The sequence below is a fragment of the Notamacropus eugenii genome, chromosome 1 (assembly GCF_028372415.1).
Source record: "Notamacropus eugenii isolate mMacEug1 chromosome 1, mMacEug1.pri_v2, whole genome shotgun sequence".
Taxonomy (NCBI): domain Eukaryota; kingdom Metazoa; phylum Chordata; class Mammalia; order Diprotodontia; family Macropodidae; genus Notamacropus; species Notamacropus eugenii.
The window spans coordinates 327,196,024-327,208,732 of NC_092872.1; the positions used below are offsets into that span (position 1 = coordinate 327,196,024).

General features: G+C 34.1%; 2 protein-coding genes across 2 annotated transcripts in view; one reads left to right on the forward strand and one right to left on the reverse strand.

The window, feature by feature from the left end:
* Nucleotides 1-12,709, reverse strand: part of LOC140518015 (uncharacterized) — a 44,324-nt gene that overhangs the window by 17,447 nt on the left and 14,168 nt on the right. Inside the window, exons 4-6 of the mRNA XM_072629727.1 lie at nucleotides 8,152-8,273; nucleotides 5,773-5,883; nucleotides 2,518-2,624 (exon numbers count right to left, since the gene is read on the reverse strand). Of these exons, the coding sequence (XP_072485828.1) occupies nucleotides 2,518-2,624; nucleotides 5,773-5,883; nucleotides 8,152-8,273 (340 nt within the window). The remainder of the gene's footprint in view (nucleotides 1-2,517; nucleotides 2,625-5,772; nucleotides 5,884-8,151; nucleotides 8,274-12,709) is intronic.
* SRP54 (signal recognition particle 54) overlaps nucleotides 1-12,709 on the forward strand; it is a 137,009-nt gene that overhangs the window by 1,172 nt on the left and 123,128 nt on the right. The window lies entirely within an intron of this gene.

A 12,709-nucleotide genomic window follows, 5' to 3' on the forward strand; every position in this document is an offset into this window, starting at 1 on the left:
ACTGAATATTAGACAGAGTGGGGATGATAAAAGGGGCAATCTGTTAGAGAAGGAGGGATAGAATGTAATGAAAATGCTCATAAAAGAATTTGTGTTGGCAAGAAGGGCCATCTCTTCATCTGAGACCGGAATGAAGGAGGAGATAGAGAGAAATCTGAGTGACGTAAGATGAGAAGGGGAAAAGAATACCCTGGCATATGGTCTTAAATTTTCATTAAAGTATGACGTGAGAGCTATACCCTGAGAGGAGGTACCATGGGAGGCTTTAGAAGGGATGAAAAGGTTTAGAATAGCTACTGTGGTGAGTGGGGAAATTAAACTGATCAGGAGAGTGTAAAAGGAATACCCTGCTGAAGTGAGAGCCCAGACAATTTGTGTTATGTCATGTATACTTTTTCACTTTCTACAACCACAGGAATAACACAGAAATTTTAAAAATGATCCAGATCTCATTAATGACAGCTATATTCCTTACAAATTTCATCAACACTGATTCAAAATTTAAAGTGAGTCTCTTCTAAGAACTCTGATTCTTTTCAATTTCCAGTACAACATGAACCCTGTAATTTCTTACTCTTAAGGAATGATGTAATGGTTTGGCTATCTATCATTAAGTTTAAGAAGGCAAAGACTTAATCATACTTTATGCTTTGTAAGTCATTCTTGAAAACTCAGTGACTAAACCTTTCTAACTTTGTACTCTTTTCAGTACATGCTTAAAACCCTTCTTTCCCATCTTTGTCTTAACTTTTGAGTGCTTTTCTTCGTAAAAAATCTTTAAATAATTTAAATAATCATTAAAATTATCAAGTTATAAGTAAATTATAAATATATTTATGTATAAATCATAAAATTATTAAAATTAATAATTTATAAGTGTTAAAATTTTTAAGTGGGGTTGTGGGTAATAACGGCCTTAAGTTAGCTCTATGGGATGTACATATGTAGAAACGCAGGTCAATTTGTATGTGAAGAACACGACAACCTAAATGCAAGTCAGTGCAATAAATAAGTAAGTGCGCAGTATCTTAAGAATAAAATCAGGGGACATTTAGTTTTCCATTTAGTTTTTGAAGTTTTTAGAAATCTTAGAATTTTTAGAACAAAGGTAAAGGTATCATGATGATTGCACCTGATTACTTTAAGAGAAAAAAAAAATTTGTTTCAGTTATTCAGCTAGCATACTCCAAATAAACATGTAGTTTATCTTTGTCTTTCTGAGATAGAATAGTATTATGATTCCATTTTTTTTGCACATGAGCTGCAAATCTATTATGTACAAGTTGCTATTCCTTTTGAATATTTAATAAAGTTAGCATGTTACTTTTCCCCCTTTTTTCTTCCCTCTCTCCCTCACCCCCAACCGAGAGAGTTAACATTAGATCCAAATATGTAAATATGTAAAAATCATTCTATATATACTTCTACTTAACAGTTCTTTCTCTGGATGCAGACAGCATCTTTCTGCATGCGCCCTTTGTAGTTAATTTGGGTATTTATAATAGTCAAAATTGCTTATTTGTTCAAAGTTGTTCTTAAAACAATATTGCTGTTACTGCATGCAATATTCTCTTGGTTCTGTTCATTTCGCTCTCCATTATTTCATGCAAGTCTATCCATGTTTTTCTAAGATCATCGAGCTTGTCACTTTCTATAACACAGTTGTATTCTATCATGATCATATACCACAATTTGTTCAGTCATTCCCCAGCTGACAGGCAAGCTTACAATTTCCAGTTGTTTGCTACTACAAGGAGAGTTGTTATAAATATTTTAGAATATGTAGGTTCTTTTCCTTTTTTCCTAATCATCTTTGGAAACAGACCTAAAGGGTACAGGCAATTTAAAAACTCCTTGGGCATAATTCCAGATTGCTCTCCAAAATGGTTGGATCAGTTCACAGTTCCACCAACAGCCAATAAGTGTCCCAATTGTTCCACATCTCCTGTAACATTTGACACTTTTCCCTTCAATCATTTTAGTCAATCTGACAGGTGTAAAATGATATCTCAAGGTTGTCTTAATTTGGACTTCACTAATCAAAAACGATTTAAAGCATTTTTTCATATGACTATAAATTATTTTGATTTCTTCATCAGAAAACTGCCTGTTCATATGCTTTGACCATTTATCAGTTGAGGAATGACTTGCATTTCTTATGTTTGACAAAGTTCTTTATATATTTGAGATATATATATATAACAGAGAAAACTGACATAGGAAGGTGAGGATGATATCACACTAACAATCAGCCCGTTCAAATCAAAATAGCATACTCATATCAGTAAACTACATTATCTCTTTCAAATACTACACTTAATTCAGTGTATTTTAGATGTAACATATTAAAAATTGTCTATAGGTAAAGTGTGTTTTTATATAACAAATTATTCTATTAATATAAACATATTCACAATTCAAGCTATCATTAAAAAAAGTAACAGGCCAAGAGAAATGTAGAATGTAGATATTCTGTAAACTATGAGAACAAACTGATTTTTTTAATATATGGCATACCTGGCCTGTTCTGATCTGTCAAGAAAATATTCAAAGACATTGTTCATTATAACAACATCAGCACTTTGAAGAAGTGAGGCTTGAGTACAGATATCTGCATGATGAACCTGAAGATCAGAATGAGTTCACGTAAGAAACAAAAAGTCAGCCAATAAATTATATCACACACAAAACAGTAACTGGAATGGCAATAGGCATTTGTTTGATGGATTGAGGGAAGTGGGCAGTATGTTAACTGCATCAAATGGAAATGCAATAGAAGCTAAAATATCAACTTAATTGGTGAAAATTTGACAAACCAAATTATTTTATGTGTATATATGTAATATATGCAATCTATTATTATGACTTTTATTAACAATATTCATTCAACACACTACAAAAGAGGAAATGTGTAAGAGAGTAAACGAATGTATGTTTGGAAAAATATAATAGGTTAGTCACATCACAAGAGAGAGGTTTAACATATGGCCTGCGTTCTACACTAGTATCACACACAATGCAAAAAAGATCTAGAAGACCTCCCCTGGGGAGAATTACAGTATGACATGGAAACAGTCTCATACGATGGGCAGGCATGGATGGGTTATAATTTGCATTACTGGATAAAGTATCCATCTTAATGAGATCACAGATCTATTGACCTATTCTTTCAATGATGTTAAATGGCTAAGCATAATGGAATCTCACAGCCTAAAAAAATCAAAATTGTGGGTCACTTAAAAGAAACACTGTCTCATATGATCTAGCACAAATAAATTGCATCATGTTACCAATAATGTACTGGGACAAAGTGGCTCAGACAAGATCAACAAAAAGATCTATGACAAGAAAGTGAAGTGGACCTATTAGGATAAAGACAGGATGTATAGCAGATGGACAGCTCATTTAATGCCCTCTTTTTGTTAAGAAACAGAGGAAGGATCACACTGAATGGACACCCTATAAAAGATTTATGGAAGTACATGGACAGGAGACACCTAAAATGAGGAGCAGATTGGCTGAAATCTGCATCTCTAGAGAGAGTACTCAGAATCAAGTGCCCAAGAGGTGCCAGGTTACAGTGTCAGATAGTTAAGTATGGAAATATTAAGGACCCCAATACTCTCAAGATATGAAAATAATTTAGCTACTTTGTCACTTTTAATCACATCCTTTCCAAGCTTGAATGAATGAAAAAATATTCATTAAACACTTATTATGTATCCTTTCTATTCCAATTTGGTTATTGCCAGACATCTGTTATCTCAAATTTTTCTAAAGTTCTGTTCAGGTCCTTAACTTCTTTCTTGTTTCTCTTTGAAAAGAGTTGTCTAGATCTCAAAGGGGATACATTAAGGTTCCCCTTACTATTATAGTTTTATAATTCCTCATTGTAATTCTATTTACTTTTCTTTTAAATATTCAGATGTTATTTTATTAGGTACATCTGTTAAATACTGATATTATCCACAGTGCCTCTGAATATATGTAGTTTTCCAATTCATCTGTTACCTATCTTTACTGCAGCCTTAACTGAAATCAGGATTGCTACTCCTACTTTTTTGAGGCCAGCTGAAGCCCCACATTTTAAGTCTATTTGAATCTTTGTGTTTCAAGGTGGCACTGGACTTAAAGTGAGGAAAACGTGAGTTCAAATTTGGCTTTAGACATTTACTAAGCTGTGATGACCCTGGGCAAGTCACAGAGGTTAACTTCTGTCTATCTCGGTTTCCTTACATATGAAATGGGGATAATAATAAGTACCTACCTCCCCAGGCTGTTGATTCAAATGAGATAACGTGTATAAAGTACTTTACAAACCCATATTCTCTGGATAGTCTCTTCTGTTTTTTTCTAGACACTGCTCTCTTCTTAGTTCTCCTACCTGTCTGACAATTCCATCATCCATATCATTTGTCTTAACTATAAATATAACTCAGAGATTCTATCCTGGGCCTCTTCATCAACTCCCTATCCTCTTTTTCAGGGACCTCATCAGTTCATATAGATTTAATTATTAGGTTTATGCTGAAGGTGCCCCAAACCCCATCTCTCTCCTGAGTTCCACTACTGTATTTCCAATTGTCAATTCATTTCAGACTGGATATCCCATAGATCCCTTAATCTAAACATATTTAAGACAGAATTTACGACCTTTCTCCCTCAAAATCATACCTTTACCAAGCTTTCTTACTATTCTCAAGGTTAAAACCATCCTTCTAATCACTTAGATTTGAAACCTCAATCATAACTGACTTCTTACTTTCACCTGTCAAGACTTTTCCAGGCTTCTACCACAGCATCTTTCTCATCCACCTTCATCTCTACACTTACACAATAACTGATTAACTCAACCTCAATGATCTCCCCACCTCAAGTCTATTCTTTTTCCGATCCACCCTCCACAAACCTGTCAAAATATACTCAAAGTATTTGTGGATCTAACACTTTCCAGCTTGATATACTCCAGTGGCTCACTATTATCTCTTTGTTGTTGTTGTGTATTAATTACATACATATGGAGGTGCACACATATACACACACACACACACACTTAGAAATAAAACTATTAGGATATACAAATTCCTCTGTTTGGCATTTAAAGCTCTTCACAAATCAGTTCCAAACTACCTTTCCACTTTTATTATATATTACATTTGATGGAAGTTAGATGGTGTAGTAGATAGAGCCTCGAGAAAAAAGGCCTGAGTTCAAATCTAGCCTCAGACATTTACTAGTTGCGTGACCATGAGCAAGTAATTAAAACTCTGTCTGCCTCAGTTTCCTCAACTATAAAATAAAAACAGTACCTATCAAATGAATATCTGTAAAGAACTCAGCACAGAGCCTGGAATTATAAGGCATAATTATCAATTATGCCTTATAAACTCTGTTCCCTTCCCTTTCCCCTCATTCCATGCCTTCTCAGCCAAAGGACTTTCTTTCTGTTCCATATGCTTGGCTGTCAGTCTCTTACTTCTCTGCCTCTGCACAGACTACAGTTCCCCATGCTGAGAATGCACTCCTTATCTCTGTCTCTTAGAATCCTTGGGCTACTTCAAAGCTCAGAAGAAGAGGACTGATCAGATCAAGGCACTCAGTTGACAGTACCCCTTACCCATCAAAATATCTTTAATATACACTTAATTTAAATATTTTTATTCAAATTATGTGTATACACTGTGTCCTCCTACAGAGTGTAAGATCCTTGAGGTCAGACACTCTTTCACAGAGATTAAAAAATGTTTATTAACTAAAAATACCAATGAGTACCTTTATCCTATCAGTAAACTTGTATTTGGCAATGATCATTTCTTGCAGCTGGCAAAAGTCTTGATTCATTTCCACTCCATGTAGCTGCAATGCTGAACTATAAAGATAACCCTAAAATAAAAGGAAACGTAATAATTATCATTAATTATAAGTTAGATTAGCTTCAGAAGAAAGACATTATCTTCAAAGAAAAAGGAAAATTCATCTAAAATAAGGAAAAATTACCAAGAATAACTTGATGAATAAAGCCTTAAAAACTTTGATTATGCATACAGAATACCCTAAATGTCAAATAACAAAAGCAAATCTATACTTTACTTTGGAATGTATTATGATTTTGAATTGACTTTTCTTTGCAAAGATTTATCATCCTATTTAGTTATAATACTATTAAGAAAAGAGTTACTATGGCAGAGTGATTAGGGCGCTGTACTCAAGAGCCAAAAAATCTGGCTAGTCCTGCCTCTGGTCTACATTATGTGATCCTAGGGAAGTCACTTAAATTTTCTAGAACCTTAGATAATGCTAAGCTTGTAAGTTATAGAAAAGGTGTTGACTTTCATTTGTAAAGGAAATGGCCTCACCCAGGAGTTCCTTATACCAATAAAATCAAGGTCTAGTCCTTATCCCCATCTCAACTATTATAGCAGTTTCCTGTTAATCAAACTGAGCACACACTACTAGTAGGGGAAGGTGGCTGAGTAGAGTAGTGAGTGACTTACAAAATTAAGTCTAAGACTTTGTAATTTATTGGACATCAGCTACAAAGTAGTGTATCTAAATAAGGATAATTAATGACTATATGTTTTAATCCATCCATTAAATATCCATTTTGGGGGGGGGGAGACAAGAAAATCCCATGAACAGTAGGTCCACAAGGTCATAAAAGTCAGACACAATTGGAAACAACAAGAAAATGACCTAGAAATCTATGTGAGGCAAAAGGGAATTTATTGCCATTAATTAATCTCTATAATAAATAAGAAGTCTGGGATAGTAGAGAGAGGGCTAGAATTGGAGTTGGGAAAAGTCAGATTCAAATATTACATCTAGCATTTACTAGCTATGATTTCGAAAAGGCAACTTAATATCTCTGTGTCTCAGGTAACTCTCGAGGTCTTCCACTAAATCAGAAGTTCTCAACCTGTGGTAAGGTAATCCCAGGAGTTACAACAAGCTTTATCAAGAAGGCATAGGGAATATAAATATCTCTATTACCCTATTGAAATATTCCAAAAAGAAAAGTCCAAAGTGTTAGTGAAAAAGTTTTGTGGATTGGAAAGAGAATAATGAGAAGGTAGGGGCAGGGTGGGAAGAGAAAGCTGTATCTAAAAACCTGAGACAGTTTAAAAGAAATAATTGGTACTGACCTAACCCAAATAATAGCTAGCATTTATATAGTGCTTTACAAATATTATTTCAATTTATCCTTACAACTCTGGTAGGTAGGTACTATTATTAATGTCCATTTACAGATGTTCATCCTCCCACAAACATCTCCCCTCAAAAAACAAAAATTCACAAACATAAAACTATCATTTTGGAAAGGCTATTATTTTCTCTTGAAACTTTCATTGTATGTTAACAAGAAGCTTTAACGTTAAAAATAAACACAATATTAAAAAGTCAACTTTTATGACTTATAGCAGATATTGATTCCTGTAAAGACACTTGATTGAACTGATACATCTGAGTCTACGGCTTCTGTTCATATGTTTAAACAAGTATGCTTATGAGAATTAGAAGCCTCATTTTAATTATCTGGTAAAACTTTTTAAATTGCTCTACAAGTAATGAATAAAAAAATTACGTTAAAGGAATATTTAAGAAGCCAAGTGTAATCAGAAGCTTTATAAACAAACCTCTTAGATCAAAGCTTTTTGATCAATGCTCAGTTCAAATTAGCAAAATAAGAAAAAGAAGATAGCACAGAAGTTAATCTGCAAAAGACTAATATGTGTTATAAGTTATATTTAATGTTTTTATGCCATCAATACATTTATAATTTGTAGAAATAAATGATACTTTCTGTCTGTGTGACCTTGGGCAAGCTACTTAACTTCACTAAGACTCAGTTTCCTCATTATAAAATCAGGGTGTTAAGACTATATATTGTCTCTGAGATGCTTTCCATCTCAAGATCTATGATCTTATGAGACAGCTTAAGAATTGGTCTTAAGAAGGAACTTAATATTACTATAGAAGATAATAGTCTTACTTATCTATGACACCTTTGATATGTCACAACCTCATTGGTTCAATTTGGCATAGTGTTAGTCTTAAGAAATTAAATTTATCTATCCCCTTAGGGATAGTCAGTTGTTAGCATAAAAAAATGCACATCACAAACATTGAAGAAGTTCCTGTACTAGACTTTACCACAAAAAGTACTGGACCAAGCCTGGAACCAACATCAACCAAGACCTTTCCAGACAGATCCGGAAGCACATGCTGATAAATGAACTTCAATTCCAAAGGAGAGAAGGAATGAGAAATAAATCCTGAAAAATCAGAAGAGGATAAAATCAAAAGTTTTGATTACTACAAAGTATTTACTCAAATACAAGAAGATATTGCATGAACAGTTCATTTACTCATGTTTATAAAGGATATTTCTTAATTGGTTAAGTAGATACAAGTGAAGATTAGTAAGGAAAAAAATCAGGCTAATTTCCCACATTACTTTCAGCCCCAAACCCCTTACTGGAGAAGGGATAATAGTAATAATAATAGCTGACATTTCTATAGCACTATAAGGCTTATGAAGTATATTAACTATATTATCTCACTTATTCCTCATCACAATTCAGTGAGGTATTACTATTCTTCCCATTTTACAGATGAGGAAGCTAAAGTTTAGAAATTCTCTATGATCACACAACTAATAAATGTAGAAGATAAGAATCATCTGACCCAAATCAGTACTTTTTCCAAAAACCAGGTGACACAGTGGTTATAACACTGGGCCTGGAGTCAGAATACCTGAGTTTAAATCCAACCTCAGATACTAGCTGTACAATCTGAGGCAAGTAACTTAACTTTTGTTTCCTCAGCTGTATAAAAAGGATAATAATAATAGCATCTATCTTTCAGGATGGTTGTGAGGCTCAGATGAGATAAGCACTACACATATGTCAGCTATTATTTGTAGTAGTAGTATACCTTTTCTGAAGAAAAAATGCCAAGTGAGCACCTCTGAGTTCATCCTGATCCTCTCCAACTACATCTATTTTCTGAATGATAGTCCATTTCCATCTTCAGTGACTCTAAATACTGAAACTCTAACAAGATAGCAAAATGTCGCTGTGTTTTGGCTTACCATTCTAAAGTGGTCTAATTCCTGTTCAAGTCTTGGGAGAAGAAAGTATTTTTGGATTTTTCAAGAGTTTAACGGAAAGACAGAGACATGGATGGTGAATTAGAATTCAGGAAGTAGAAGTAAACTAGGTTCGAAATCTTGGCCTCCTCTCCCCCCTCTCACCCTTAAATTCTCTGGGCCTCAGCTTCCCTTCCTGTAAAATAAGGGGACTGAACTGGATGACTACTCAGTTTTCTTCCAGCTCTAAATCTATGGTTCCATGATCTAACTAAGAATATTCAATTTAGTAAAAATCAATGGCATTTTGCAAACAGAGGGAAATATCAATTCATTTTCTGATCCTAGTCTCAAGAATTTTAACATAATCCTGTTCACATTTAGCACTTCAAAATCATGAACACCTTAATGTAAGACATTTAATATTACTTCCCCTTATATGATAAATATGTGACACTAAAAAGTAATTAAAGGTTTGCCCTTCTTTAAGAAAACAATATTAAAATATGAACTTTAAACAGAGAAATTAAGGTGGTAATGATATATATTACAAAAAGATTATTAGACATATAAAATAATATCTACAATATAATGGTTCTTGTATACAGAAAATTAACAGAAAAGTACAGTACTAATAGCTAATCTGAGAAACTATCAAATAATCATTCAACAAGCAGTTATTAAGCTTCAATATGTGCTTGGCACTGAAGATACAAATATAAAGAATTAAACAATCCCTGCTCAAAGTAAGGCGGCAGCTAGGTGGCACAGTGTATAGAGTACTGGGCTTGGAATCAGGAAGATGAATCTTTCTGAGTTCAAATCCAATCTTGGATACTTACTGCTGTGTGACCCTGAACAAGTCACTTAACCCTGTTTGCCTCAGTTTCCTAATCTGTAAAATGAGCTGCAGAAGGAAATGGCAAACCATGACAGTATCACTGCCAAGAAAATTCCAAATGGAGTCATAAAGACAGACAAGACTTAAAAATGATGAGCTTACATTAAAATGGGAGAGACACCACATGAAGTTTAATCAAATAATTAGACAATAATGTTATCTCTGAAATCCTAATATGTTAATTTAAATTTAATTTCTAGGGAAAATAGAAATTTTCTGAAATTTAAACAGAATTTTTCAGGGATAACTCTACTATAAAAAAATGAGAGATATCCTGGTCCCGGGCCAGCACAGTCGAAGCAGTCACTCCAAGTTCCAAGAAAATGGTCCTCCAAACTCCGGGGGCCTGAACTAGATTAAAATGTTATTGGGAAATATTTTTAAAATAAAAATACAATGGCACATTAAAAACAAAGAAAATGTATGATAACATGGATTGGTTTCAGAGTTTTGGGGTTCCTAGCTTTGCTCAGATGTTGAAAAAGAACTTGCCAACTCAACCTTCTTCAACAACAGTGAATCCTCCTCCAGGATATTTCTCATTAGAGGATTACAATGCATCAAATTTAGCTTCTAAAGTTACACAAATCACAGGTCTGACTAATCCAGTTACTGTCCTTCATCCAAAGAAGATTTCCCAGGAATTCATCATGAAGTACATACATGGAGAGATCAATCTGGTGTCAGCCCTCCATCAGTTTACACAAATGCAGCATGTGCAACTTAACCTTAAGAAAACTGTAACAGGTAATGTTATGGGTTCTTATTTTCTCTTTTGTGCTGTGGTGGACAGTACTTAATATAAAACTGGACTGGCACAAAATAAAAATGTCTCAATCCAATGCAGCCAGGCTAGCCAGCTTTTGCAGTTGGATGATCATGAACTCAGGAATGTAGAAACCTCAGATCTCCATGCTTATCCAATTTTGGTCTTAAGCCCCTAATGAAACCTCCATCCACAACAACTACGTTTTCTCCTTTCTGAATGATTCCCTATGATGGTCCATATTGACTGGATTCTCCAAAATGGTGATGTTATCAGCTATGAGAAACAACACTGGAGAGCTGGAAATTGTAGAGCTTAGGCAGTAGGTAAGATGCACCAAAAACCATGAAAAATGTTTTAGTTAGCTGCAAAGTAGGTCCAGCTGTTATCCCACCAAAGCTCTGTTGTAATAAATGAACATATGCTTATATTACTATTTTTTCATGTGTACATAGATGTTTTTATGGTTAATAAACTGCAAATTATAAAAAAATGAAAGAAACCCATTATCTATTGTTAATATAATATAATATCAATGACTCAGGTGCTATCAGTGAGCTGAACAAAGCTGAAGCCCTATGTACTTCTGATTATTATGTAAGAACCATAGCTTTAACATAACAGTATTTAATATATAACAACTTTGTGCATTTAATTATACTGCAATGAGGTTCATTTTAAAAACAATTTTCCTGTTTCCTTTCTTTTAAAAAAAATCCCATTTTATTTTCATACCTAATTCTCTTCTTTCCTATTTCCTCATCCCCTTCTCTGCCCTACTGAGGAGGTAAGAAAAACAAAATCTGTTATAAATATATACAGCCACAAAAAACAAATGGTCTTATTAGCTATGTCCAAAAAAAATTTTTTTCAGTCCACATAGTCTATATTCTGAATCCATCAGCTCTTTCTGGAAATGAATAGCATGTTTTATTACGAGTCCTTTGAAACTGTGGTTGCTTATTGTACTGCTCAGAGTTCCTAAGTCTTTTGGAATTGATAATCCTTATAATTTTTTCACTGTTTCCAAATTGATGAGAACCCCCTCAGTTTCCATTTTTTTTCTACTACAAAAAAGAGCCTTTACCTTTATAGTCCATTTTTTCTCATACTTTGATCTCTTTGAGGCATAGTCCAAATGGTAGTATTTTTAGGTAAAAAAGTATACACAGTTTAACAGTTTTTTGGATGCAGTTGCAAATTTCTTTTCAAAATGGTTATACTAGGTCACAGTGCCATCAAAAGTGTTTTAATGTCCCCTTTTCCCACTGCCCCCATAGTATTTGTCATTTTTCTTTTTGGTCAACTTTGCCAACTTTGTGGTACTTCAGCTATTTTATTTCATATTTCTCTAATTATTAATAAGTTAGCACATTTTTCCATGTGGTTATTGACAGCTTAGATTTCTTTCTCTGAAAACTTACTTAAAGCCTTTGTTCATTTATCAAATGGGGAAGGGCTTTTTTTCCCTCTTCTAATTCTTAGTTGCTGCTTTTGGGTAAAAACTTTTTAATTTGATGTAAACAAATCTGTATATTTTACCTCCTAGGAATCTGTTATTTCATTTGGTTGTTAACTTTTCCCTTATCCCTAGACCTTACTGGTAATTTCTTCCATGCTCCTCTCCTCTCCTCTCCCCCCACACATGGGGTACCACGCTCTTAACTTGAGAGTGCTCTACCAAAAGGAGGGTAAATTTTGAGGGCTGAAAACTACCTAGTTATTTTGGGGTTTACTGGCTAGATTTCTTCCTTAAAGACCATGCGTTAAACCCAATTCACCATGGCTCTCACTGACTGGCCAACAATAGTACTATGCCCAAGCACTACTCAGTGGTTATTTTTGGGGTCCAAATGGCTCAGAGTGAAGGCAAATAGTAATTGTTTCTCTTTTGCCAGCAACCCTGAGGGTCTTCCTCTCCCAGTTTGATTTTTTTTTTTATTAAAGGGGCCAT